The sequence below is a fragment of the Plectropomus leopardus genome, chromosome 19 (genome assembly GCF_026936395.1).
Source record: "Plectropomus leopardus strain MGB_pleo_1.0 chromosome 19, ASM2693639v1, whole genome shotgun sequence".
Lineage (NCBI taxonomy): Eukaryota > Metazoa > Chordata > Actinopteri > Perciformes > Serranidae > Plectropomus > Plectropomus leopardus.
In genome coordinates, this window is record NC_142194.1 from 18,072,633 (window position 1) to 18,099,691 (window position 27,059).

Genomic DNA, 27,059 nt, shown 5'->3' on the forward strand with positions numbered 1-27,059 from the left:
CAATTATAAGCGTGCAAGTCTTATTTTACTAATTTTAATAATAACTCAAAAAAGTGCTTTAAAATAATTATAGAATTATGGCAACTATAGTTATGTAAGGTAATTTCAAATATATAAACACTTCACAAGTGTTTTGGGAAATTTTATTTAATTTTCTAAAATGTTGTACTGTTTTAGGAAATGTTGAAGTGTTTTCTTAATTGTTGTTTTGTTTTCTGAAATGTTGTGTTTTGATCCTCAGGTCCACCTTATAAAAATGAATCCCAAGAATCCACTGATCCTAGCAGTGTAACACTTTTCACCTAACAATCAAAACTCATGGCGTAAACAGTTCAATCAAAAAAAGAAAAACTTCCCTTTGTTAATCTACAATTACAAATTCTGCCTTATCTTTGTTGTTTTTGTAACCAAAAGTCGTGTCTGGTAAAAAAAAAAAAAAAAAAAAACAAAACCTGCCACTAATGTATACTTCAATGTCTGTTTTCATTCAGTTGATATCCAAAATTAAAATCCCCAAACCTTTCATTTCATGGTCTGTGTCTCCATCTGATGTCTCAATTCAGTATGACCTTGTTATTATTGCTGTTGCTTTATTTCTCCTGTTTTTATTTGTATTTTTTATTTATTTTTTGGCAACACTGAAGGGTTATTCTATCCACGTGTTTTGGATCTCTGAATTTAAACAGGAAAAATGTCTGACTGATACAAAGAGCCAAAACAGCTATATTTAGACGGGATATGACTTAGATATGTTTTAAGTTGTGTGCACTGCACACTGTTCTTTGGTCATAGTGCCTCAGTAAGTTGAAATGTAGCTTTGTGGCCAATGAGCAGCTCCAGCAGGTTGAACTGAGCAACACTGTGATGCGTTCAAGCTTTATTTAGTAAAAATGATCATTAGTTGTTTGGTAGAGAACTTTGTTGATGTTTCACAGCAATCGGGAGGTTATTATGATATTTTAAATGAAAAGGCTTTTTACTCATTCATTTTATTTTTTTAAGAGTTTCGTGTGAAAGTAGGTTATTTTAAAGGTTGTTTCATAAATGTGTATAATAGAATTTGTGCTCATTTATGGATAGTGTAATGAAGGGCTTTATCACTTCAAAACAATTCAGTTATTCATTTGAGAATTTTTGTTTGGGAAATTACAACCATTTGAGCTACTTATTTCTGTCAAATTAAGTGTAAATAGCATGTAAGCATCATACAATGTAAAAAAAAAAAAAAAAACATGCAAAAAAAGAGACAATCAAACACAGGCTCATTTTATTCCATTTATTTTTCTAATCTTACTTTCACTTCTTACCTTTATTTTTTTCTCTTTTTACAATGACTGAAATTATATTTCCCCTGTAACAATTAGGATTAGATCATTTGGGGATCTTCAAAAATAATATACAGCTGTAACCAATACTGTTATAATTTATACATTTATCTTTGAAAATAGGAATAAATTTAACTTTTACAATTTCTCTTTTCTACAATATTCACTCTTTTTTTTTTCAAATCTTCCCATGTCACATAATGGCAAGCCATGCACTACTACAGTAGTGATGTTTGTGCCTTGAGCAAACTTTCTTTGGACACTGGAAGTGAGTGTGTGTGTGTGTGTGTGTGTATGTGCGTGTGTGAGAGAGAGAAAGTTCACAAAAATGACAATTCATATTTACAGTTTAGGTATGTCATCAGTATAATTTAACAAACTGACAGTCACGTGGTCAGTGCTTTCCCCAGGGCTCATCGTCAGGTTAGTTTTAGAGGCAAAGTTTGAGACACAGAGGCACAGTGTTTAGACTAGCAGGCCAGTTTTTTTTTTTGTTTTCTGTCAGGGCAGGTTGTTGATTTATCAGAGCAGGAAAATGTTACAGACCCTGATAGATAAGAAGGATCAGCTTAAGTTGAAACATCTGTCTTTGGTCATTTTGAAAGCAGGCGTTAAAACGGAGAAATTTGGTGGTTAAAGTGCAGTCACCTTCAGCTCTGCTAAAAGGGAATGTTTGTCAGCTCTGGTCTCACTACTTATTCTGTTGCCGCTCCTGTTAGTCCCAAAACTATCTGTCAAATACTTTATACGAAGCAGGGAGAGAATTAAGTGTAGCCTGCTGTGTTCAAGTGTCATCCCATTTCCTGTTTGTAATGCAAAAAAAAAAAAAGGATTTATTAGGATAAAGAATGGAGTATTAAATCTGTTGGGGGCAAACCTCCTGTCACACTAGAAGGCAGGAAGCTGAACTCAGCACAGCCTTGAGGTTTTAGGTGTCTTGTGTTGACATTGTGAGGTCTCACAGCTCCACTAATGGAAATTATAGCATATTATTTGTCGGTCAAAACATAGGTCAAACCACTGAATCAGAGATATACAATTAAAAAAATCGGTTTCCATGCAGGACCTGATTCCATCTGGGAAGACAACAGTAGAAACTGCAGACTCGGCCATTATGTCTAAAAAATCACAACCCTGAGGAGGTCACGGCAACGTCAGCGTAACAGAAGAGTGCCGCGACCTCGACAAATGACCACTCCGAGCAGGTCACGTTCAAGCTTTTCCAACACAAAATGGCGAGTCACCTCAAAAGACAATTTCTCTTCTCAATAAATTCTCCCGCAGATTCATTCGCCGTGATTTCAATCCCCCCGCTGTGTATTCAAAATAATGTACAAAGATATACTCAGCAGAACAGATCACAGAGTGTGTCAAATGATGAATAAATATCTGCATGTGACTTCTAACAAGGAAAAAAAAAATCCCCAACAGATACTGTACACGCTACATGCTAGAGAAGAATACAGGCAGCTGTCTCTCAGCATAAGACAAGAAGAAGAAATGTTCATTTTCCTCTGACTATAAAAATACCTAGAATCTAGAATGAGTGTAGAAAAAACTTTACATGTACAAGTCATTTACATCCAAGGCCATATTTTTCCATGGAGTGGCAGGTGAAGGAGAGCAGTGACACAGATGTGAACGGGGTGACAGATAGGAATTCCTCGTCGCATATTGGTGCAGAATGCCATGCTGTTGAGACAAAAACAAACTCCCCCGACTACCCTTCAACTAGAAATCTGTGAAGATGTCCAGCAGGTATCTTGTGTCCAGTTTCTGAGTCCAAAGTCCAAAAGTGATGGCTGCGCGGTACCGTTAAAGCATCAGTCCAAAATCAGTCCTTCAGAAAAAGCAGATGTTGCTTCAGCAGAGGAAATAAAGAGCAGGTTGGTTTCAACTGCACTTCATCAATGTTCGTTCCAAGCATTATTGCTACCAAAGTCTGCCACGTCTCTTTAGTATTAAATCTGGTCTGGAAAACGATAAAACTAGCCAACAACCAGCAAAAAAAAAAAGCTCATCTGAACTCCCAATGGTTGGAAAAATACAATGTATAACTAAATATTAAACTCATGGCTGCAAAATGTAGTTTGTGGTATTCTTCACTGTTTCCAATTCATTATGATATTAAACAGTGCGATGCATTTTCTTTTTTTAGTGTGAGAGGGATATCTGCAGCCCACACCAGTTCAAAACTATCTTCATTTATGATTTGATCCCTTCACAATAAACGTTTTTTTTTTCTATCAACAAAACAATAATGAAATCAAAACAAAACTTAGTGCAAAGTACAACCATTTGATTATTCACATACAACTTGTCAAATGTCGTCATTTTTCAGTCTCAATAACATTTTTACCGACAATAAATCACCTGTGCATCGATAAAAAAAAAGGGTTGGTTACCTGGATAAACTTGCTCCCCATTACTTTCACTCAGCAAGAGAACACCGGGGTCAGGTGGGCTGTACTAAAAAAAACAAGAAAACTTGACTACAATTCCCAGAATCACTAATCAGTGTCCCTTCATGCTTAGTTTAAGTGTCTGGAGATTTAAAAAAAAATATGTGTCAGTATGAGCAGGTTATATTTTGTCAGTTACAATCGACACTTTGTGAGATCAGTTTGAGTCATTTACTATTTGTGCCAGGGAGTGATGGGAGATGTAGTACTTTGTTTTCCACTTGAGGTTTCCAGCCCACCTGAGCTCCGGGACCCTGTTTCATTGTAAAACAAAAAATGAGATGAAGCAAATTATAAACCACTTCCTTCATTTGGGATATTGAAGCTTATATTATTCGTTAGTGTCACCAAGCTTTTTTTTTTTAAAACCTTAAAGTAACACTACGCAAAAAAACAACACCTCACACACACACAAAATAAACCCTCAGGGCATTTCTCATCCTCGACCTCTAGAAATGTCCCTCACTTGAGTTCACTGGAAAGACAGTCTAACTTGGTTAAAGGACAGAACACACTGTTATAGGGACTGGTAGGGAGCACCGCAAGCTTTGAAGGAATATTTCACCCCCCAAATAACTATTATTTATCAGTTACTCACCCTGTGTTACACTGAATCCATGTAGAAAACTTCCCCGGTGGTGAACAAAAAGTCCAAAACCTGAAAAAAACTTTGATGAATTGAAGTCATTCGGAAACTCTAAACAAAAATGAAAAAATACATCAAAACATCCGTTTACAAACTCACACAACTTGTGCCGTAAAATCCACGTCTCATTTCTCCAGAGGTATGCTCAGTATTTCCCAAACAGACAGTCATTTCTAACAGGGAGCTGAACGGAAAGTTATCTACACTCTCTTCATAGCCAGACTCCGCTGACAAAAAACTAGGATGCATGTTAATATGAGCACGTCATCGGTATCAGCCGATATTGGCTTTGAAATAAAATATCGGAATCTGCCAACGTGCTGATTTCTGCCGCTATCACAAACCTATATATGTTGTGTTTTTATTGTTGAGAAAGTGAACATGTACAAAACAACCCTAAATCGAAGTATTTTTCTTATTTTGCACATATTAAAAAGCATTATCCTTCATGTCTCCATTTTCTGGTGGGCCGTCACGATAAGAGTATGCTTATTATGATGTTAACTATACTACAGAAGAGAACTTCCTCATCACTAAAATTAGGTAATGAAAAAAGTGGATATACTGGTATCGGCTAAATGAGATACGAAATGTTATTACATATTGGATACCCACAGAAAACATTCTGTATCCTGCATCCCTAACAAAAAACAGCTCTACTTGGCTTAACACAGGAGCCGCTAATCTACTGCAGCTGAGATCTGTTTGTGTTACTTTGGGTGTTTTAATACTTAGTTTGGATTCACTAAATACAAATAAACACACAAAATGACTGTCTGTGTTAATGGAGTCTGACTGAGGACGCACAGATACGTTTCTCATCAGTTATGGCTGTCTGTTTGGAGTCATGAGCATAAGACTGAATAAATCAGACTTAAATTATACGGCACGAGTCGTGTGAGAGTTTGTAAACAGATGTTTTGATATAGTTTTACTGTTGTTGAACACGGACCCCTATGACTTCAATTCATCAAGAAATTCTTTCCATTTTTGGATTCTTCGTTCACGCGGGGGCATGAGAGAAAAACAAAATCTTCTTTGCAAATTTCGCCAAACACAGGGTGAGTAACTGACACACAAAAGATCATTTTGTGGGTGAAATATTCCTTTAAATACACGAAAGACAAATTCAAAGGAGAAACTGCTGCTCCGATCTCCTGCCCAGTGCTTCATACGGCTTTCTCACGTGTGATTAAAACATGACTCAGCCTGGTTCAGGAGATCACAGCCCACATACCACCGACATCCCAGTTAACCCTTCACTGTCTGAACTGAGGCATGTATGGCATGCTTAATTAATGAATACTTATGAATACTTGGATCACCTTTCATTTAAGGCCTTTTCGGTTCTGTAGAATTGTCTGATCGTTTTAAACGTTGACACTTTGTTTTTTTTTGGGAAAGGGACGGGACGATTTTCTAACTCTTTATGACACCGACCACTCGCACACATTTACACATTCACTCTCTCAACAAGGGGAAGACTCGGGTCCCTCTAGCCAAATACATGGAGGTCACCAGAACCCAAGTGTATTCAGGAGGGCTGACGCATATTCACTCACAAATAAGCACGGACTCGAGGGATATCTAACTGAAAATTGCTTATTTTTCACTGACAGCCATGGGCTTCTTAGAAATCTTAAATCCTTCTTTTTTTAGGGAGGAGTTGGATAAGTTGAGTGCGTTGTTGTTCTCCTACCAAAATGATGTCCGAACATTTTTACATCCTTCTCCTGGTCGTTTTCTTTTAGCCAAGTCTCCAGTATTTTCCGACAGCCTGAGGAGTCACTGTGCGCGGCAGCCTGGCTGTGTGGCGTCTATTTGACCTCTAAGATGGAGGGATTGCACTCCATGATGGCCACGATGATTTTGTCAATGTAGTCCTGGAGTCTGTAGTTGATCTCCTCCTGTTTGTGGACAGCCTCCATCAACTAGAAACAGAGAAACAGCAGTCAGTGGAGACTGAAGTGATAAAACAAAAACACGCAGACAGTATGTTTAAACTTGTTTCCTGTTTTCCAAACCCACCTCCACACGAGAGACATTGTTAATCTCAGCTGCCAGGGAGTCAGAGAAGGAGGCCGACATCAAGTTCTTGGCTCCCTGGATGCTCAGGTTGATAATTTGCCCATTTAGCTCGTCGTTCTGCTCCTTTAGGCTGCGGTTGTCCTGGAGAGGTCGAGTGGAATGTAAAACGTCATTAAAAACAATTCAAGAAGAATTTTAGAATCACTTGGCCTCACTGTTCCTTCTTAAACGCCACTTGTGTAGTTTTTACATAGATTCTGACATTCGCAAATGTTTTCTCATGTAAGATTTGTTCTTAAGTACGAACAGAATCTACTCACACAAAAATGCACTCGTGCACATTTTGTGCTGACATGTCTGTGAAGAATAACGGGTTACTGCGCTGTCTTCAATTCTACAGCTGTGTAATATTTTAGGATTTATATTCCAATAATATCTTTAGTATTTTTCGCTTATCATTTTCATTTAAGGAAATGCATTACAGTCTTTTAAAATAAACATGACACTTGCGTTCACATCAGTTAATGTGAATCATGTCATCTAATAAGAGCAAACTCAAGACCTACCTTTTTAAGTTTGGCTTTTATTTGAACGTTACCTGTTTATTTATTTATTTATTTATGGACTATTTATTTGTACATTTTAGTTTCATTTACTAGATGGTATATTATTTTATTATATTTAATGTTTTTATCTATTATAATATGTCTGTTATCCTATTATTTACCTTTTAGCTACTAAAACACATACACATACATAAAACACTGTTACACTTGCTTGTATGAAAAATTAGATGCAAAATAGTCTGATTGACTGATTGATAATAATTACTGATTAATCATGTTAGAAAATATCACTGGCAGTATGGGCAGGCACAAAAAGTGAAAAAAAACAGCATTACAATTAAGTTATTACTGACTTCATCAAATATTTCATTAATAAGTCCATCTTCACCGTCTCTCTGTCTCTCTCTAAAAAAAAAAAAAACAAACACACAAACACACACACACACACACACACCCACACCTTGGAGAGCGCCGCAGCACTCGTCTCTGTCCTCAGTCCTGACAGTCGTGTTAACAGTAATGCATAAAGTTTGAGGGTTGCGGTTCTGGTGGTTAATTAACTCATATTTTTAGCATCTCATCCATTTTTTTTAATATTATATCAACTCCTGCCGGTAAATATGATAGCTCGTTTGGCGTTCACTTTCTGCAGGAGCACCTCCACATCAGGGCAGAGCTCCGCCCTCTGCAGACTTTCACTTCACTCAACTTTTTTTCATCTGCAGTCTCTGTGTGTGTGTGCACACGGCACTGCAGCCTCATGACCTGTTGTGGAGATTTGCAGGGCATTTGCCTATGATAATTAAGTTTAACTGACACACGCTCATCATTAAAAAAACAAATATGCAAACATTACTGTGGTTTAAGAACACAGCGTGAATCTGTCATGGACTTTTCTGAAGAACAAATTAAAGAGAAGGAAGATATTGGCAAATAAGGCCCAATCATCCCTTTCAAAACAGCTACAGAGCGACAGAATAAGAGAACAAGACATAAATAAGTGAAGAGGCAGAAAAGTGAGGACACTCAGAATGGGCTTGCTACCTGTTTGAGTCGTTTGATCTCTTGCTCCAGCTCAGCTTCGCGTGTGCGGGTCTGATACTCCTGCAGCCCGGCGCCAGGTGTGCGCCCTCTCTTTGCTTCGGCCTCCAGCTTGTAGAGCTGTAGGTGTTCGAGCTGTTTACGCAAGTCCTCAATGAGCTAAGTACAAACAAACAAGGGACACTGGTCAGTAAAGTAATAGAGGGTAACTCCAGGGTTCTCAAAGTTAAATTTAAAACTTTTTAAAGATTTAACCCATTTAAAACCGGAGCAAAATATCTTGATTTTTTTTTTAAATAAACATGGGAAGAAGGCAATGAGCCACAAAAGAAGAAAATAACCCCCAAATTGGCAAGAAATTAGTTAAAAGTACAAGGAAATAGCCTGAAAATTTGTTAAAAAAAACATAAAAAACACACAATTAGGAAATGGCTTGGAAAAGGTTTTTAAAATCTTTTAATAATTTCATAACAAAGTTTTAAATATGCAATTATGATCATTATAAAATAGTTTTTTCCTTCACTTTAAGTTTTTCCTTTTTTCCCTATACATTCTGTCCCTAGCATTTTAAAAAAAAAAATTCTACAAATTCCTTGCAATCGGTGGAACATTTCCAAAAAAAAACCCAGGTTGCATATTGCTTTACCATGTTTTTGAAACCCTACCAATTAGCTCAGGGTTTAGAGGTTTAAATATTTGTGAAAGGTGTCTGAAAGCAGCAAAAGAGAAGTGATGTTTCTCCAGGATTCAAAGGGCTAATACCACCTTCCATGAAATTTAGGGTTCACTTCAAGACCATCCTGACAGAAGTTGAAGGATAAAATGCAAAATTGCTGTTGATTTTTAGCCCTATAAATAATCATTTACCAAACACTTGAATTTAATTTAAAAAATATATTGACACACACATTCATATGTGATTAACGTAGCTTTGTGTGGCATGTATTTGTACTCCACATTAAATTAAAAAGATATCAATTTGTTGCATTTAGAGTCCCAACCCTTCTTAATGCCCTTACATGATGCCTTTTGGGCACAAAATGATTTGGCACATGCAGTACGGCTCAGCGATATGACGGTATGTTCTGTCTAATGCAGGAGCTGTTGGGGCAGGCTATGCAGCTCGTGAGATCTCGTGATTTAAGCATGACTCATGATTCTTATTGCAAATCCAGCTACTTTGCAAGGTAAACTGATTTGTGCAGATGTGGAGGAGGAGTGTGAGGTTGTAAAAACAGAAACCTGTGACACTTGAAATTAGATAAGAGGTCAGATGTCTGCCAGGTGTTTCTACGGGCATGTGGGTGGGAAACAGGGAGTGCAGGGCAGGCTGTCTGTCCAGCGTGTATGAAGGACAGCAGCAGAATGAAGGGGAGACGATATGCAGGTTACGTAATCAGGGTGTATCCAGAGTACACACGCTATAAGGTAACAGACCTCGGACACAATGTCCGACAAAACCCCTCTTTACCTCCCTCTTCTCTACCAAACGAAGAAGATTTGAATCTCACTTATTTTTTGCTTCTGTCTCTCTAACAGTAATGATGCTGGGGAAATGCAGACTTTTTCTATCCTAAAATGCCTCACTTTATTGTAACATATCAGCTTTGGAATGAATTAGCAGATGCTCTGATTCAAAATGATGTTTTTACAAAGGGCAAAATGTGGCCAGCTACAGACTAGCTCAGGCTTGTTGTTAGCCCAGCTGATTGGTGGTAAAACCTTTAACTTTATGATTTTGTTGCTGACTTGTTGTTCCCACTGGCTGGTTTAAAGGAGTCAGTGACGATATTATACAGACAATAAAAATAGGTTTTTCAAAAATGGTTGATCACTGCAGACATAGGAGGTCCTTGAGCATACAGGCATAAACGTGCACAGAAATATTAGGTTGAAATGGGACAATTATTGTCCTCATGAACCTTAAAGCTTCCATGTTGAAAGAATTTCACTTTTACTGTTTTGAGATTTTTGTCTTTAACTGAAGTGTTGTCTAACATGAGGCAGTTGTTTTTTATTAAAATTTAAAATAAAAAAGAATTTTTTAAAACAATTCGTTAATTGAATTTACAGAACAATTATATATCATAATATATACCCTTATCATCATATAAAATATACCACAATGGAAGATTTTGGCTAAATCTCCAACCCCTACACATCAGGAATGTTGATGCTGTATTGTTATATTTTGTAATATTGTTTATTTTGAACAAAGAGAGACCAGTCCCACCTCCTGAGTGCTCTCCTTCTCCTTCTGGTTCTGGTGGCGCTCATGGGTCAGCTTGTCAGCCATCTTTCTGCGGGACTCCATCTCCTCCTGCAGCCTGTCGGTCATGACTTCTGTCTCATCCTGCAACTTCCGCTTCTCCTGGAAAACAAAACAAGGACGAGGATGGAGAAGAGTGTTAAGACAGAAGAGTAATGGAGAAACGAAGGCAAGACAAACCAGGAGATGATGCACTGTTGCTCTCACCTCCTCTAGCCTCTCGATGTTCGCTCTGAGGCAAGGAACACAGGACCTCAGCTCGCTGTTCTCCTCGTCCAGCTGCTGCAGCCTGACAAACAAACACACATCATCAGAGATCTGCGGTACAGTCAGAAAGTAGAAACTGACACTCTGTTGATAGTAAACAATGCTGTATAACAGGACAACAGCTCAGTCAGTGGCAGACTAGTGCCAGAGGGTGGCAGCACAGAGCCAAAATTCCTCTGACAAACAACACTGAACCACTGACATCACCATGAAGAAATCTGCTTTTAATATATATTTTTTTATCTAATACAGCAAACAAGCAGGATGCAGACTACTGACTGATTTTGCTGTCAACATCCAGTAAAAATATGATCAAAGTAACAAAAACATCTTAATTGCTGATGATTTTTTGTTGTTGTTTATAGGTATTTTTCACTCATCAAAGTAATATACACAGGGATAAAAGTGTGTTAAATAAACATGGTAGTGTGTGCAGCTCTTACATAGAATATAAATCAAGCTGTTCTGCAGTAAATGATTAGATGCCACCAAAAATATGTGAAACATAAGCAGCAGTGTACCTGGCCTGCAGGTTTTCCTGCTCCAGCCCTCTCTCCCTCTCCAGCTTGGTCAGAGCCTCCTTGTGACGGCGGCTCTCCTGCTGTAGCTGCTCATCAGTGTGGAGCTCCTGCTCCTTCAGCTGCTCCTCCAAGGCATTGGCCCGGTGCACCAGTTGCAGGTTCTCTTGGCGCAGCCGTGTGTGCTGCTCCCCTGATGCCTCCGACTCCTTTTCCAGCTCCGCCACCCGACGCTCGAGGAGGAGCACCTGAAAAGAGTGCATGTTTGAAGGTCAGAGACACCACTGAAAAGTATTGCATTGTCTGTTTAACTGCCAAAATGAAATGTCCCTTCTTTCTTTAACGACTACTTTCACAGGTGAAAATTGTGGCAGCTCACAGGTATGAATGTGCGTAACCACAAGGCTGAAAAAGATTAACAGCTGGACTTCCGTGACAGATGAGCTCTCACCTTGTCCGTGATGTCGTTGTCGGCGAGCTCCAGGATGTCCCGCGTCAAGTCGCTCATGGTGTCCAGAGTCATCGAGCTGTTCTGGAGGAGATGTCTGCACGTGGAGGAAAAAAAAAAAAAAAACGTAAATCCCTAGCGGCAGTTCAAATTTGACAAACTGCTGTTTTTGTATGCCAAACATAACCATCCATTACAATTATACTGGAAATACGAACCCTCGCATACTGAAATCAGAGCATGTGTTTGGCTTACCTTGCTACTTTCTTGCTGGACAGTCTCTTGCCAGCGCTGGATGGGGGACACAGAACAACAGGAAAAATGGTCAGGAAGAGAAAAAGGATAAAGGAAAGACAGACCATCTCCCAATCCAACCCCCGTCCCTCTCTCTGCTAGTAGAGAGTCCCACAGAAAAAAAGGGGCATGTTTAGTGGGTTCTTCACTAAAAAATCACTGGATTTATATTTACACTAAAGCTACAAGATATTCACACATCACAGCAGTCTAACGCAAACACAGAAGCTTGTATCAAATGTGTCTGACGTGTGCTGATCTAGGATCAGTTTTGACTCATGAGAGTATTACAGAAACTTGAATAGCTATAAGGAGTTTTTAACTGGTTATGAAACAGTCCCAATTTAATACTGATGCATCTATATGACCCACATAAGCAAACGAGAGCATCAGCGAGAAGATTGGCAATTAAAACAGTTATTCTTAATGCCTGTCCCCGGGTCAAATTCTGCACAAAATTGGATAACATTTACAGCATGCAGAACAGAAGAGCCCATGTTTGCATTTTCCCACGCAAAGTTTCGTAGTAGTACGACAGCCAGTTTAAAGGAAGTTAGAGGCAGTTTTACTTTAGAAATTTGTATTTTTAAGTTGTTTTTTGCAGTTATTGCTGATAATGAGACAGAATCAGCAATGTAAAAAAAGAAAAAAAAAATGCTGGATCCGAAAGAATTGACAACCGATCCAGAATTGGCTCTCTTCCTCCTATATTCTTTCTTTTACTCGCTTGCAAAACAAATACACACGCTATCAAGATATTTGCAACACAAGGCATTGGTGAAATACAAGTCCTCATTTTGGAAAACACTACCACTTTTTTCCACAGGTGCTGCCAAAATCAACATAAAATGAAACCTCCTTGTAGTTGCTTTACAATGAAATCTAAAATAGGAATTTTATAGATTCCTAAATCCCCAATAGCTATGATAAAGCTCTTAATCATGCCCTGTCGCAAATTCAGTTGCTTAACACATCACATGGGATTTCAGTATTCTGTAATACAGCTACTGGTCAGTAATCCTGGATCAGCAAGTCTGTTCCAATAAAAGCAAACTCTTTGAGAAAGTTTTACTTGACAACTCAAATGAAGCATGAGGACAATGACATGGAGAGCAGAAAATACTGAAACAGACATCACTCACCTGTGACACCTGCGGTGGTTGTTTCATATGTTTAAAAATTCAATTTAATAAGCTTTTTTTTTCAGATGAGCAAAATGTTAGTTATGCATGAGTGACAAATCATAATTTGTACAGATGGTAAGAATAGCCACTGCAATGAGAGTTTTTCCATCACTAAATGTTAAATATCAACACACTGCAACTCACACACAAAAAGAGAGTGCAAATGAGAAATAAAACACTGGAAACTGTGGGTTTAAAACACACCCACAGAAAAAACAAAAATATAATGTGCGTGTGTGAGAGTGCAATCTGTAAAATAACACGCCATGTTGTCAGCATGCACACATTATGAGAACATGCATGGTAACTGCATCTAATCAGCACTGCAAACACATCCACACAGCTTGTAATCGGAGTGGGTTGGTGAATGACGTGTTACCTAGTCATCTCTAGGAAATTGAGACGAGTGGAGAGGTCCTCGAGACGACTTATTTGTTTGTGACACTGGCTACAGAAAAAGTCCAGTGCCTCCTCCCTGAGGAAGCTCTGAAAGCAGTCAGGGAGAGGAGCAGGTGCACTGGAAAGAGGAAAACAGGGAGGAAGAGGAGGAGGAAGTGGTGAGTGATGGACAACACGGGGGTGCACTGAGGTGGGACAGGAACACCTCTTCGGGGGGGTGCAAGGGGGTGTTAGTGAAATCCACAGGAGAGTTTCAAAGAGTACAGTGCGAGACAGCGGGAGGGAGACGTGAAACAGACGGCAGTGTGGCTGTGATTTGTTTTCTGGATGGCGTAAGGAGACAAAACATTCTCGGAGAAAAGAATGTGTGGATCTCGTTTCAGTGCCGATGAGATTTTCTTCCCTTGCTGCCAAACATTCTTGTCTTTTCAACCTTGGCATCTTTGCCGCGAGCTTAGAAAACCTACAGAATGGCTACAATTAAGTTAAATAAATCCAAACAACTTGAGCTCCTGAGCGAACAACTGAAACACACAGTTGATTTCACTGCTTGGAGTGTGTACCTTCTCCTCACATCACCTCTGTCAGCTGATTGCTCATTCAGGGAGAGAGTCAGGTCTGAATTATGCAACGCGCTGGCACAGGTTTCTGTTTATGTAGGCAGAAAACGTGGCGTGGCAGACTTTGAGTGTCACTTGATGGTCGTATGCGCCGTTGTACCGAGCCGTTTTCTCCCCGACAGTGTGAAGGATGACTTTGTTAAACAACGCTCACAGGGATGTGCGTTTTTGTGCAAAACAGAAGCAACCTGGCAGTGTGTATGTGCAGTCACAGCGCTGTGATATGTAGATAGATAAATGTGGGGGTGTGTGTAGGCAGCGCTGCTACGTGCGCCAACAATGAGCATGATTGGCTCAAAACAACACTGACGCATTCTCAGTGAGTGGGTGAAGATTGTGGGATGCAGGTCTTTTTTTTTTTTGGTATGATTTTTTTTTAGCCTAACCACCACCAACTTGTATGCAATGTAATCTTCCTCATACTGTTTTTTGTTCACTGATTTGATTAATTTATTGGCTCTTGATTAATTTATTGGCTCTCAACTATCATTTGAGGATGCATAATCAACCTTTATTTGTTTTATCCTTTAGCAATCCTTTTGGACTCTGATGTATCTAAAATATATAGCAAACAAGATTTTAAAAAATCGTAAACAGTTAAGTTGTACCTCTATCATTGCTATTAATGTTTTTCACTATCTGGCACCGTGTTTTTTCACAATATTTTACTATTTACATGGCTCTTTTGCTTACTTATCCTGTACACACCTGGCTACGGTAACAATGCAAATTTCCCCATTGTGGGACTAATAAAGGATTATTTTATCTTATCTCATCTTAATCCAGTCAGACCAGCTTATTTCCGTATTGTCAATGTGATACAAAAACGAGGCAGTTAGTTGTTAAGAGCTTCCTGGCGAGGAAAATCATGGAAACATCACACAAGTGGGAATTAAGCATTATCCGGCTTTTAGTCTCGGATGAAAACAGAGAAGGAGGGAGGAAAAAGACGACTGGAAAAAAGGCAATAACAGGGGCTTTACGATAAATGAATGGTGTCATAGAGAGGAGTGCGTATGTGTAAAAATGTGGCTGTATTTTCATGTTATTTCGGAAAAGTCACACTGCTTAAGTCAACATGTATGTGTACTACTGCAGCCCATGTCAAAGCTGGTTTAGCCTCGTTCTCACTGCATGGTTCAGCTCCACTAGACTCGACTGCATTTCACTCTTTACTTGTATTTACTTGTCTTCCAGAGCTCGTCTCCAAATGGTACAAAAAGGAACGGCCAGGCTGCATTTTGATAGAGGAGGTACAAAACTGGTCCTCAGTCCCAGTTCTTGCCTCTCTTTATTGGCTTCCACTTAAATACAGAATTATTTTAAAATGTTACTCATCACTTTCAAGGCCTTGCATGGCCTGGCCCCTGCATATATAGCAGAGATGTTAAGCCCTTATTCTACTGCTCAGGCACTTTGACTATCAGATCAAGACCTCCTATCTGTTCCCCGTTCTTATTTTAAATCTATAGGTGACTGAGCTTTTGCAGTAGTTGCTCCCAAACTCTGGAAAAACCTTCCCTTTGTAATCAAAAGTGCTGAATCTGTGCCTTTCTATTAAGCAGCTCCTGGAAACTCATATCTATAGGTTGGCCTTTTAATAAAATCACCCCTGTATATGGATTTATGTTTACATAGGTGTGGATTTTTGCATGTCCGTATACTTCATTTGTACGTTTTAACTAAATTGAAAGCGCTTTGTAACTGTGTGTTTTAAAAAAGTGTTAAATAAACAAACCATTCTTATTATTATTATGCTATCAGGTCCTTTTCTCCATTTTGTTTTGCGTAGTACCTTCTCAAATAATAACAAAAACTGTGGCCGCCAAAAATGTCAGGTTTGTACAGGATGTCCCTCGTCACACTCGTAACAATACTCCTCAATGCACCACAACATTCACCTTTTGTATGTCCCTGAAGGTTTGTCCGCCCTGAAGACTTTAACTGCTTGAGCTTAAAATATTTACTCAGACAACTCAAGACCACAGTACAAGGACAAATGAACGGAAGCACAGTTTTAGGATTAAGCCAAATATCCATTTCAGTAACTATGAAACAGCGAGACTGATGGAATGAACTTTGGTAACACTTAATTTATCTTGGCCTTCGCTTGAAAAGGCATATAAAGGCAGATAAGGGCAGGAAGGACGTCTCTAGATAGCTCTTATCAACGTTTGACCTCAGTGTCTTTGTCGAAAGAGAAACATTTTCTCTGAAGAACGTAAATAGGCGCTTCTAAACCTGGACAATGCAGCTGAGAATGTAACTGTCACACCTCTTATCAGGAAGCGTTGATAAAAAGAAAGTCTGGTGAATATTCACATCAGCTGAATAATATCCAGGATGACGTTATACAAGCCTGACATGTAGAGGGTTAAACTTTGTCAGAGGTACTCCGGGTGTGTGGGAGGACAAGCGCATACCTGGGAGAGAGCAGTGAGGAGCCATTGATCTGCTCAGCTGGCTGCACGAGAGGTGAGTCGCCCTCCCCCTCCGTTCCCTCCACGCTGCTCTCCAGGAGCAACTCTGAGGTGTTACTTTCCCCAAAGTCCTCAAACTGCTCCTCCTCTCCACCGATGACCGTCACCAGCGAGTGGTTATGAAGCTCAGAGTTCAGGGAAAACCTGAGGAGGCACATAAGAATGGACTACTGTTAGTGTTTGTGTGCTCGCTCGTACATACGACAACAATGTTGTGTATTTTAGGTGTGAGCTAAAAATAGCGGGAAATGTGTCAGGTTTACACAGGATAAAAATGGACTGGGCATAAACAGCCACATAACCATCCATTTACAAAACCGCACTCTCAGCCAAACCAAACAAGGCCAAACTTTTGACTTCATTCAAAGAACATAGACATGCTATTCTAGTACTTGAGCAACAGTATCTGGATAACTAGTTGCTGGTGTGTTGAACCGAGAGGCCTGGAAATGACTAGAGCCAAATGTCAATCCCAAACAAGTACAATTAATCTTCCCCCAGGAAGAGCGGCAATCTGGACAAGTTCGGCGATCACTTGTCTTCAAAGGTAATCTGTTAATTCACATTAATCCCAAAGTCTGCTTTGGCTGAAACGAAATGTCTCCTGCCTTGCTGGTAATGCAAAACAATGATGGGAACACTTGAGACATGTGAGAGGAGCTTTCGGGTAGTTTGATGTGGGTCAAGATGTTCTTAAATGCGCTGACAGAGAGGGTTGCGACTTTGGCTTTCATAATAGGCTGGTTATATGAGTGCAGACCTGCAAGTCTTTTTCTGTGACTTGTGAAGTTCGGGTAAATAAAGTCTTTGATATTCTTTTTACAGGAAAGCTGGAAAGCTGGAAAGCTGGCCTTTCCTGTTGCCCAACAGGATGTGTGAGATGTCTTGAGCACACAGAACAAGGATGTCCAAATCAGCAGAAAAGCTTGCCTTCTCAGCACACCATGACAAAGACCATTTTCCTTGTTTACAAGACAAATGACATTCATGTGGCCAACTCAAAGCTAAAACGTCACCTTCCTTTATGTTGTGAAAAGATCAAAAAAAACCAAAAAAACACACAAAGCCAAAGAAGTCGGACGCAAACGATAATTTGAACACTCTCCGGTGTCTTTTAACCAAAACGACGGAACTTCAGGTGCAGCAATGTCCTGTGTAAACATTGGACTCGACAGTTAAACAGTAACACAACCAATTTTGCAGTCACTTACCCTTTACTTGGGTTCTTAGTACTTGGCCCCATATTGAGGTCCCTCACGCAGAGGGACGGCGAAGAGAGAGAACGCATCTTTAAACGCCCTCCGCTGCCCTGGCGTGAAAGCCGTGGAGCAACTGGAGTCAAAACACCGGACAACCAGAGTGGAATTCTGAAGTTTCACAGGTTCACGCTGATTTGAAACAAAAACCGCGACTCTCCAGTTTGGAGAAAACAAAAAAGGGTCCGCTTTTGAAAACAGCCAAGTTTGTGGTTTTAACGAGCCGCCAATCAGTGCCACATGACTGATTGCTGCGTCGTCTGTGCCACCCGAACACACTTGAGGCTGTACCAGAAAGGGTGCACTGCGAGTGGGTTAATCAGATTTGAGGCTAAGCAACGGCCAACAGACAGTCCTGCTGACCGTCCAAGGGCCAAATGTGTGTGGGGACACGGGTAGGACAGAGGAGGGTGGGGGAGGCTAATCCTGTTAGATTCTTAATCCCTGGTCCAGTACATATACTCCTACCCTGAATATGCCTCGAGTTAGTAGGGCTGCCACATGACAAAAACTCACTGACCTTCTTGTTTTGAAGTTTTGAATCACTATTAAGTAGCAAATAGTTTGGGACTTGGAAAAACCCTTAAAAGTTTGGATAACATGCCCATGTTTTTTTTATGGAAACTTATCTTCTTTAACAGGGAGGCGGTGACTCTCCCAATTTTTCATAAACAGACTGCTGAAGTGAGAGAATATAAAGGTCATGGGGTGTTGGATTCCCGTCAGCAGTGAAGTAAGCATGGCGTTGGTATGAATAAGTCGAAGGGAGAGAATGAGATTAGCCCACACTACAGGAAAAAAAAGGAAAACAACCCCCTCCATACGACCAAAAAAAGCGCTAACTCAACACTTCCTGGAATTCAAGGCTCAATCATGGAATGGGAAGTCCAAACGCATCCCTGTCAGGCAGACCACTCCAGTCCGTCATCAGGCCGGACAGACGGGTCACAGAGTCAGCAGACTCAGCCTCACTTCTCTGCACTTCCTCTCTCGTGCTTTACTCGAATGCTCCATCAACAAAAACCATTAATGCACAGACATACAGACATCATCCGCAGCAGCCACCAGTCTCTGACAATAAGGGAGATAAAGCTGCAATATTCGTTTACCGATTAAAATGAGAAATTGTGTTCATGATCAGGGTTTGAGCTGCACCCTTAAAATACACCAAAACTGATCCAAAACTTACCCTATAATATTTTTTAAAAGACATGTTGATTTGTTAATTCAAAAACAATTTCCAGGCCTGCAAAACAGTTTTTCTGATTTCATAACACTTCCAGGAATTTTATGACTGCGGGAACACTGTCTTACTCATTCTACTTGATTCAAAGAGTGGATCACAGAAACACAAAGACAGTTTGTTACTGTGTTGCTGGTCAAAAATGACTCACGACTGTGTTTATCAAATTCAATTCACGTCTACGCTACGTTGTGCTATATGGTAGAATTAAATGGAGCTCATTTTTTACAAAAGAGCCAATATCAAAGCCAAAATAATACCAACCCTTTCTGATTTTGAAAGGACTAATGGTGGACTGACAGCTGTGTGTCGGTATGAGAAACTCATACCATGCAATGTGCAAGAGATTTAGAAAATTGTAGTACTCAATATGGAGGATAGCTTTTTATTATTTTGACTGCTTTGAGCGGGCAGTGTTGGTGTTGAGGGGGGCTGTGGGATAACTGGGGAGAATTATTATATCAACCTTCATAGTAATAAAATAATAAAATAATCAAACTCCAGTACATAGCAATCATTAGCCATAAAGACAAATGAAAACCGTTATAACAAAACTATCGAAAGAACCCAAGTGGTTCCCAAGAACGCATTCGGCTGTCCAATTTTTGAAAGATCAAATTAAAAATATTCCATTCACTAAGATTGTGAACTATTTGTGTCATTCACTGAGAGGATCTCAGTCTCTTATCAGCCAGTCCACTCAGACACAACGACGAAAAAAATGGTGGAAAGGCTTTTTTATGTTCAAGGTCTCGGGCGCTCGCACTGTGCACATTTCAAGTTATCTCTAAACGAGCTTTCCTGTTCAGACGTACAGAAAACAACAGTCGATGTCCTCGCTGAGTATGTCAAGTGTTGCCTCAAAATGCCTTTGCCAGTGCATGGAGTATGACTACAAGAGGAGCTGCTACACTTAATTGAAAGTAAAAAAAAAAAAAAAACAAAAACGATGTGTAAAATACTCTATATTTCAATGACTTTCTACTAACTGGTGTTTCAAGAGGAATGTAAAGTCAATAAAGTGGTGGCTGCCTATTGCCTCGGTTTAATCTGCCCGTCTGGTGACCCACATAGAACCCAAGTGATCCAGCATTGGGCAGGCAAGACTTTCAAACCACATGATCCGTGTGACGGGTCAAAGCAGGGCAACTCTACGGCTAACCCTCAGCTGAAGAGATGTGACACATTTACGGTAATTTCAGCAGCCAGCGGCGATTACAAACAGCATTATGACGCTGATCTCGTGACAAGTGGATTACAACTGATGATGTATTAGAGAAGTCATTCAGGGTTGCGACTAGCCCTCTCAGCATCAAACACCAAGCAGAGGGCGTATTCAGGAAGTATGAGCCAGAATTGCCATTGTGGATATGGCTGAAGGTGAATTTTAAACTGACCTGTTTCCGCCATCTTCAGGGTCGTGCAACGTGGCCTCGATGCCGCTGTCTGTCTCCACATCCTCGTGCATCTCTGGAGGTACAAGTGCTCCTGTGTCCTCATCGGTAAAGGTCTCACACTCACTGTAAGTGCTCTCGGAGCCCAGGTATGCACTGTCTGTCACCTCATTTTGCTGCAGGAACAAAAACAGAACAAGATTATAAATCCCAATAATTCACTGAGGTTACAATAAGAGCATGAACATGAATAGTGTGTACACAGGGCTTAGCAATAACAAAAAATATCACATCAATATTTTTGACCAAATATTGTAGGGATGGCTATTAGTGCTATCAATAAATATTTATGAGGGATGCAAGATATGGGATTTTTTCGGACAATATCCTATATGCCAATACATAAAAACTCATTTGGCCATTAAAAAATACCTGTATTGTTATACTCACTTTTTGGGGAAAAATTAAGCAACTGTCTTCCCTGAATCTGACTGAATGCCTGTATTCCAGTTTATATTTGTTTTTACATGTATTTCCATTTATTTACTTATTAATTTTATCAACTGTTTTTTGTACATGTTCTCTTTATCAAAAAAAAAACAAAATCAGTTTGTCGTATCAGCAGAAATCACCATGTTGACTGACTCCAATATTTCATTTTAAAGCCAATATCAGCCGATACCAATGACATGCAATTGTTACTATGCATCCCCAATATTTACACAATGACATTTTGATAAATAATCATCAATAATGTGGATATAAGAACTAAGTGGGCAAAGGCAAATAATAGACCAATCAGGTCAGTTCAGAAAATACACTCTTAACAATATTTTTGTTTTTACACTTTTACACTTTTACAATATTAAAATATCAAAAATCTAAGACAATATCTCGTCTCATATCACGGTATCAATATAATATCAATGTCTTGCCCAGCCCTAAGTGTATTTTCCAAATAAAATAATAATATGGCTCTTGGAAACAGACAGTTATTGCTAAACAAGCTGTTACCATCATTATAATGACACAGGACACCATGCATTGCAATATCTTCTGGTTCTGGCTTTTAAATGTTATCAAACGTATTTATAATCAGGATTATGTGAAATTATATTAAGTAAAATGGCAGTGATGGGGTGATTGAACAGTGTGAAAAAAAACAGTAATCTCCCAGATGGTCTATTTTGAATCTTCAGGTTTAGCCAGACAGGTACCAACGCCAATTACCAAACAAATAACTGAGCAGAAACAGACTTCAGAGACAGCCTGCTGTGATTCAGATGGCTGTTCCCAGCAAAAAAAAAAACCTGCTGCATTTACACCTCCAAGCAACAAGTTCAAACAAAAGGAGCAAGCTTTAGACTCTCCCAGCAACAAATACCAAATGTTCAATACAAAACCCATACACTGATCCATGCCAAAAAAAAAAGATCTGAAGACACTGAAAAGACACACATTATCAGGTATCAGAGCTGGGAAGCAATGATGAAGGCAAGACAGGTGAGTCATGTTGGAAAGCAGAACGTACCATTAAAAACGCAGCATCAGGAGAAGCAGGGCCCAGAGGGCTATCCACCGTACCCAGAACCATTCTCTCTGCCCGGTCTCACTGACGGAAAAACTGGCCTGCCATGAGAGCTAATAACTAATGCCTCCTCACCTTCACTCTCAGAGTGAGTGAAAAAAAAGAGGAAAATACTGTAACACCACGTTCAGCTCCACTGGGTGGTCAGAGGGGAGGAGACAGAGACAAAGTCCAAAGAGTAGCAGAAGTCAGCTGTAACGCTCAATCAGCCAGCTTTTCGACCCGACAGGCCCGAGTTAAAACACCACACCATCAGCTGAACAACTGTTTAATCTTTCCTGGCTCCTGGGAGCTTCACTTCCTGGCCCAGTGTGACAGTGTAAATCATTAAACCGTGTTCTTCATGTTGCAGACTGTGCAGTGAATGAGGGCTATCCATCACAACAAGCTGTCATAACTGTCTGACTGTGTGCCAACTGGAAACTAGCACGCTGTTAAGCTATAACACTGTAAAAGGCAGAGAAGTTGCATAACCCGTGTTACTGTTGACTCTTGCTGTAGTTATATGGTTTCTATTTAAGAATCAAAATGTGAGATGGAAATGTGAAAGTTAGCGACGGCAGAAAATATTTCGTAAAGGAAAAAAGCGGGGTGGATGGGGCGTTGCTTTTCTCTTATGCCAGGCCTCAGCTGAACAGCCTCACCTTGCCTGTTTTGAAAGCAAACAAGGCGAGAACAACGCGGCCATTGAGAGAGAGGAACCCTTCTCTGCCAGAAAGTTGAGGGAAAAACAAGGCCATGGACACAGGTGTGGCGTCTACTTCAAGCATAAACACAAACTTCCCCAAAACTCTACTTACAGGTTCCAGCAAACATACAAAAATACTTCAGAATTCACTGACCCTTACGCATTGTGAGAGGCCACTTTCAGTTCCATTTGTAATATTTGAATAATGTAGAAATTTGCATTAAAAAAAATAAGTTCAGCAGTTTAGTGAGTGATCATTTATAACTAAACATAAAATTAGCAACTAGATGTCAAATGAAAAAATAAGCCTTGACGGACAAAACGTTCAGGAACTATTAAAATACAGGAGAGGAAGATCTATTTTTCAGTGTACTAATATGGACACATTCAAATTAGATGTGCAATATTTCACTCCTCCAAGGGTTCCCTCTTTTAAAAAAATGACAAAAATGGACTTTGATGATGATGTGAAGAAGCATGGGATCATGGGAGTTGTTGTTTTCATTGTTAAAACAACCACCATAGAGTGCCCCGGGGGTGACATTTTTCTGTCGGCCAAACGCGAGGCTAACGTCGCCCTGGTTCCCTCATCAAAAAGCCTGTGGGATTTTTCTGTTGGATTTTGGATCATTGAAAATAAGATCTGTGGTAAACAAATGTTTATGATACACATTTTGTTCAACAAGATAATCCTCGCAAATGAACACCACGTTCAGGATTTTTGAAACCTAAATGTAACTGCCAGAGGTAAAAAGCTAATGTCTATAAACAAACTGCACTGCTGTCGCGTTGCCACCACTACGAGGCTATAAAGCTGTGCACGGTGCGGTTAAGCATGATGGCGTCCTGTAATCTCATTTAGCTACTTGTTAGAAGCTGCCTTTTTTAATAAAAGCTTCAAAGTTCATGGGTGGGGTATTTACTGACATATTTTATGTTGTAGAACAAAACATGAAAGTCTCTTTCATTTTTTTCAACCACAGACTTTATTTCAGGCATTTTACCAAAAACCCATTAAAAAAACCATTGACTTTAAGATGAGGGAACAGGAGGTGCTGAAATGCTAAGGGATTTCTGGATTTTACGACTTGGGGTTCTCTATTGCAGATGAAAATCCATCTGGCACAACTCATGCAGAAATCATGTTCATGAGAGAGAGGAGGTATTTAACTTCAATTCACATTACGTTTAATCAGTTTTATTCATGTTATATCACTTCATTCTAATAAGATAGTAACGTTGGCTAATGTAACGACAACTTACTAACTCACTATTGATATTAACAAAGCTAACTAGCGCTAACGTTAAGTGCAAAATCCAGTCATCGAGTAACCAAGTGCTGTTTTCCATAGTCAAAACTTTCATACTAAAAATCATCTTCTGGGTGTAACATTGCAGCCCACATTAGCAGTGAAGGCTGGCATAATCCACTTAAAATAGTAGCATTTCTCAGTAGGCTGAATCCATACTGAAATATCAAATCAATAGATTAGATCTTTATGCAATTACTGTGTTGCAAAATTGCATGCAATTAATGAAAAAATATGCTGCGTGAAAGAAAAAAAATGCTGTATTACTGTTATTTTGTACGTATAATTCTGAGATACTGTATGCTTCCTTCTTCAAACTATTTCCTGTTCTTCCCCACAAGTTTAAGAGCAACTAGAGGGGATTCATGTTTGACATTTGAAATCATTAAAGTACTGAGGTGTATTATGCTCTGTTTATATGGGTCTTATCTTGAGATCAGAGGTTAAGGGATGGTTAGGCCTTGGGGTCTGATGTCTGGAGTATGGACACCTGGCTTAAATTACAGGGAATGTGTCCCCTTGGGGTTTGTGTGATTGAACACAATAGTTGAAGGAATGTTTACTGATAGATGTGTAGATGCTTGTACCTATATAAGACACATGCATGAGCTGTAAGATAGAGAGATTCACATTGGTCCTGAATCCTCTCCCAGGCAGACCATGGTGCCTGGTAGATGCTGAACTTTGTTGTAATAAATTGATTCTTATGCAACCAAGTCAGTGTCAGCGGAGGTTTCTTCATCGTCTGCACATCATTGCTACTTAAGAAACGACGACAGTACACAACGCAAAAAAATATACATAACGATCGTCTAGTCAGTTTAGCCATTTTAATTGGTAAATGTTACATATTATATCTTTAATATACCAGCTATTTAACAATTACTGTTACTCCAATTACCTTTATTTCACCTGCAACTCGGTGGTACTCAGTGGTATCCACTGTAATATATGAAAAGTCTCTATTTTCTATTTCAAACAACTTGTAGCAAAACCTTCCCTGTGTTCTGGAGCCTTGGAGTCGTCATTAAATTCAATGAGACCGTACAACAGATCAGGAATTGAGTTAGTGTCTCTTGTATTAGATTTACAAGTCTCAATTAACATCCACAGGGCTAGTTTTGTTCTACCAAAGTATTTCAAAAGGATGCCTGATTTTATCATAAATTGATCAACTCATGAATCCCATGAAATTGACTTAAGCAGTGGGATCTTTTTTGGCCTCTTGACTGTGGTACATGGACCTGCACTTTTAAACCATTCCAAGAGAGGGAGCTGACACTGTGCAATGTACAGCCACAAAAACAACAGCCCAAGTCCTGCCATGCTCAAAGTGCACACAATAGCAGAAACGTTTCAGTTTTTGCGGAGGCCAGCAACAACAATGGTTAAATATACAATTTCCGCGCACAAGAGGAGACAGGAATTCCAGATATGCTAACCACAACTGTAAAAACACACATGTAAAAACTCCGGCACATTCCAGCTAATTCAATATTTGTCAAAGAATACTCAAAGGCCGAGCCAGCCAGATGCTATTTAGTGTCAGCCAAACCAGGGTGTTCAGTCTGTGGAACATTCACAGAGTGGTAATGATAGCTCTGCAAGCCGCTCTGTGAATTACAGTGGGAAGAGTGCGAGTGCACGGGGAGTTCAGCCTGTGACCTTCACACTGTGCTGCTGTGTGCGCTGATGGGAACTGAAGGCACAACTGGACCACATACACAACTAGAGAGAGGCTAAGCCTCTTGTGTGGCGCCTCACCTCGTCGTACTCCTCGGGACAGCCCACAGCTCCATCGCCTGGACTGTAGTTTACATTGTAGAGCTGCGGCTCTGGACCTGTGGATATGAGAGGAAAAAGGCAGGTTTGATGTGCGCAGAATAAACACATAAAGTCACACAGCAAACACAAGACTGGTGTGTATAGTGCAATCGCTGTGTGCAAACAAACAGGTATTATGAAGAAGGAAAGCCACACAGCTGGTTATTTAAGTTCATGCTTTATGAAAATGTATCATGATAGGATGAAGAAGTGTTGGTAGAATGAACATAAGGTATTTATTTAATTGTGCTAGTTATATCTGATTACCCTGGGTGGATAGTTGGGTTGGGCGTCATTTCTTTTGTGAGTTAAAACTATGTTAAATAGTAAATTTACTGTGCGTTATGGAGAAGGCGTAGGATCATTTAAGTGTATAGGCCTATTTTTTCCTCCTCATTGTTTATTTATGTTGTTTATAAGAAAGTTGTACATTGAGAATTTGCTTATTGTTTGCTATTCATATCATTTCCTATTCTTGTTTCTTTATATATGTTTGAAATAAATCAAATCAAGTAGTACTAATCAACTGTAAATCCATAGTTATACAGATTCATTTTTCTTCTTATTATGTTAAAACATGACTAAAAATCGAAACCCATCAATCAACATTTTCACGCTTGACAATTCAGATGCATTTTTATGATCAAATATGCATTTGCATCGTGAACACAATTAAATTTCCAGGAGCTTGTTTGTTGTGTTTTTTTCTGAAAAATCACAAGATTACGAGACAGCAACCTTAGATATTACTTCATTCCTGCACCGCTCTCTGGTTAACAGCATTAAAATGTTCATTTAAATATCTGACAAACTCATAAAGAACATCTATGGTGTGATAAAAGCAGCTCAATAAAACAGTCTCTCTTAATTTTACTAAAAACTAGTGCATGCTACTGTAGGAATGTGAATTTAATTTCAGAATTATATGCCATGCCTGATGCAGTGTAATAATAATATACCATACATTCACTGTTTAATCTAATTTCATTATCGCTGAATGTTTTAGGAATTAATTTAATACTAGGGTTTTTGTGCAATTTTTAATGTCTAATCCAAATCAACTTGAGCTTATTTTCAACCATGAAACAGGGCAATTTTATCAGCACTATTTTATCAAAATGTAAATTGGATAACTTAATTTAAAATTCAAATATGATCTAGATAGGGAGAGCAAAACATTCTGAGAACTGCATTTTCATTTTCTAAAGG

General features: G+C 39.4%; 1 protein-coding gene across 2 annotated transcripts in view; it reads right to left on the reverse strand.

Annotated features, from left to right (window-relative positions):
• Positions 1 to 1,262: 1,262 nt before the first annotated feature.
• Positions 1,263 to 27,059, reverse strand: part of rab11fip3 (RAB11 family interacting protein 3 (class II)) — a 42,130-nt gene continuing 16,333 nt past the window's right edge. Inside the window, exons 3-14 of one of the 2 annotated variants that reach the window (XM_042507422.2) lie at positions 25,791 to 25,867; positions 20,444 to 20,616; positions 16,491 to 16,691; positions 13,428 to 13,565; positions 11,826 to 11,861; positions 11,574 to 11,667; positions 11,126 to 11,370; positions 10,545 to 10,626; positions 10,302 to 10,439; positions 8,072 to 8,227; positions 6,462 to 6,602; positions 1,263 to 6,364 (exon numbers count right to left, since the gene is read on the reverse strand). In XM_042507422.2, coding sequence (XP_042363356.2) covers positions 6,251 to 6,364; positions 6,462 to 6,602; positions 8,072 to 8,227; positions 10,302 to 10,439; positions 10,545 to 10,626; positions 11,126 to 11,370; positions 11,574 to 11,667; positions 11,826 to 11,861; positions 13,428 to 13,565; positions 16,491 to 16,691; positions 20,444 to 20,616; positions 25,791 to 25,867 — 1,595 coding nt within the window. In that variant the 3' untranslated portion in view covers positions 1,263 to 6,250. The remainder of the gene's footprint in view (positions 6,365 to 6,461; positions 6,603 to 8,071; positions 8,228 to 10,301; positions 10,440 to 10,544; positions 10,627 to 11,125; positions 11,371 to 11,573; positions 11,668 to 11,825; positions 11,862 to 13,427; positions 13,566 to 16,490; positions 16,692 to 20,443; positions 20,617 to 25,790; positions 25,868 to 27,059) is intronic. The other variant, XM_042507423.2, reaches the window with a different exon arrangement.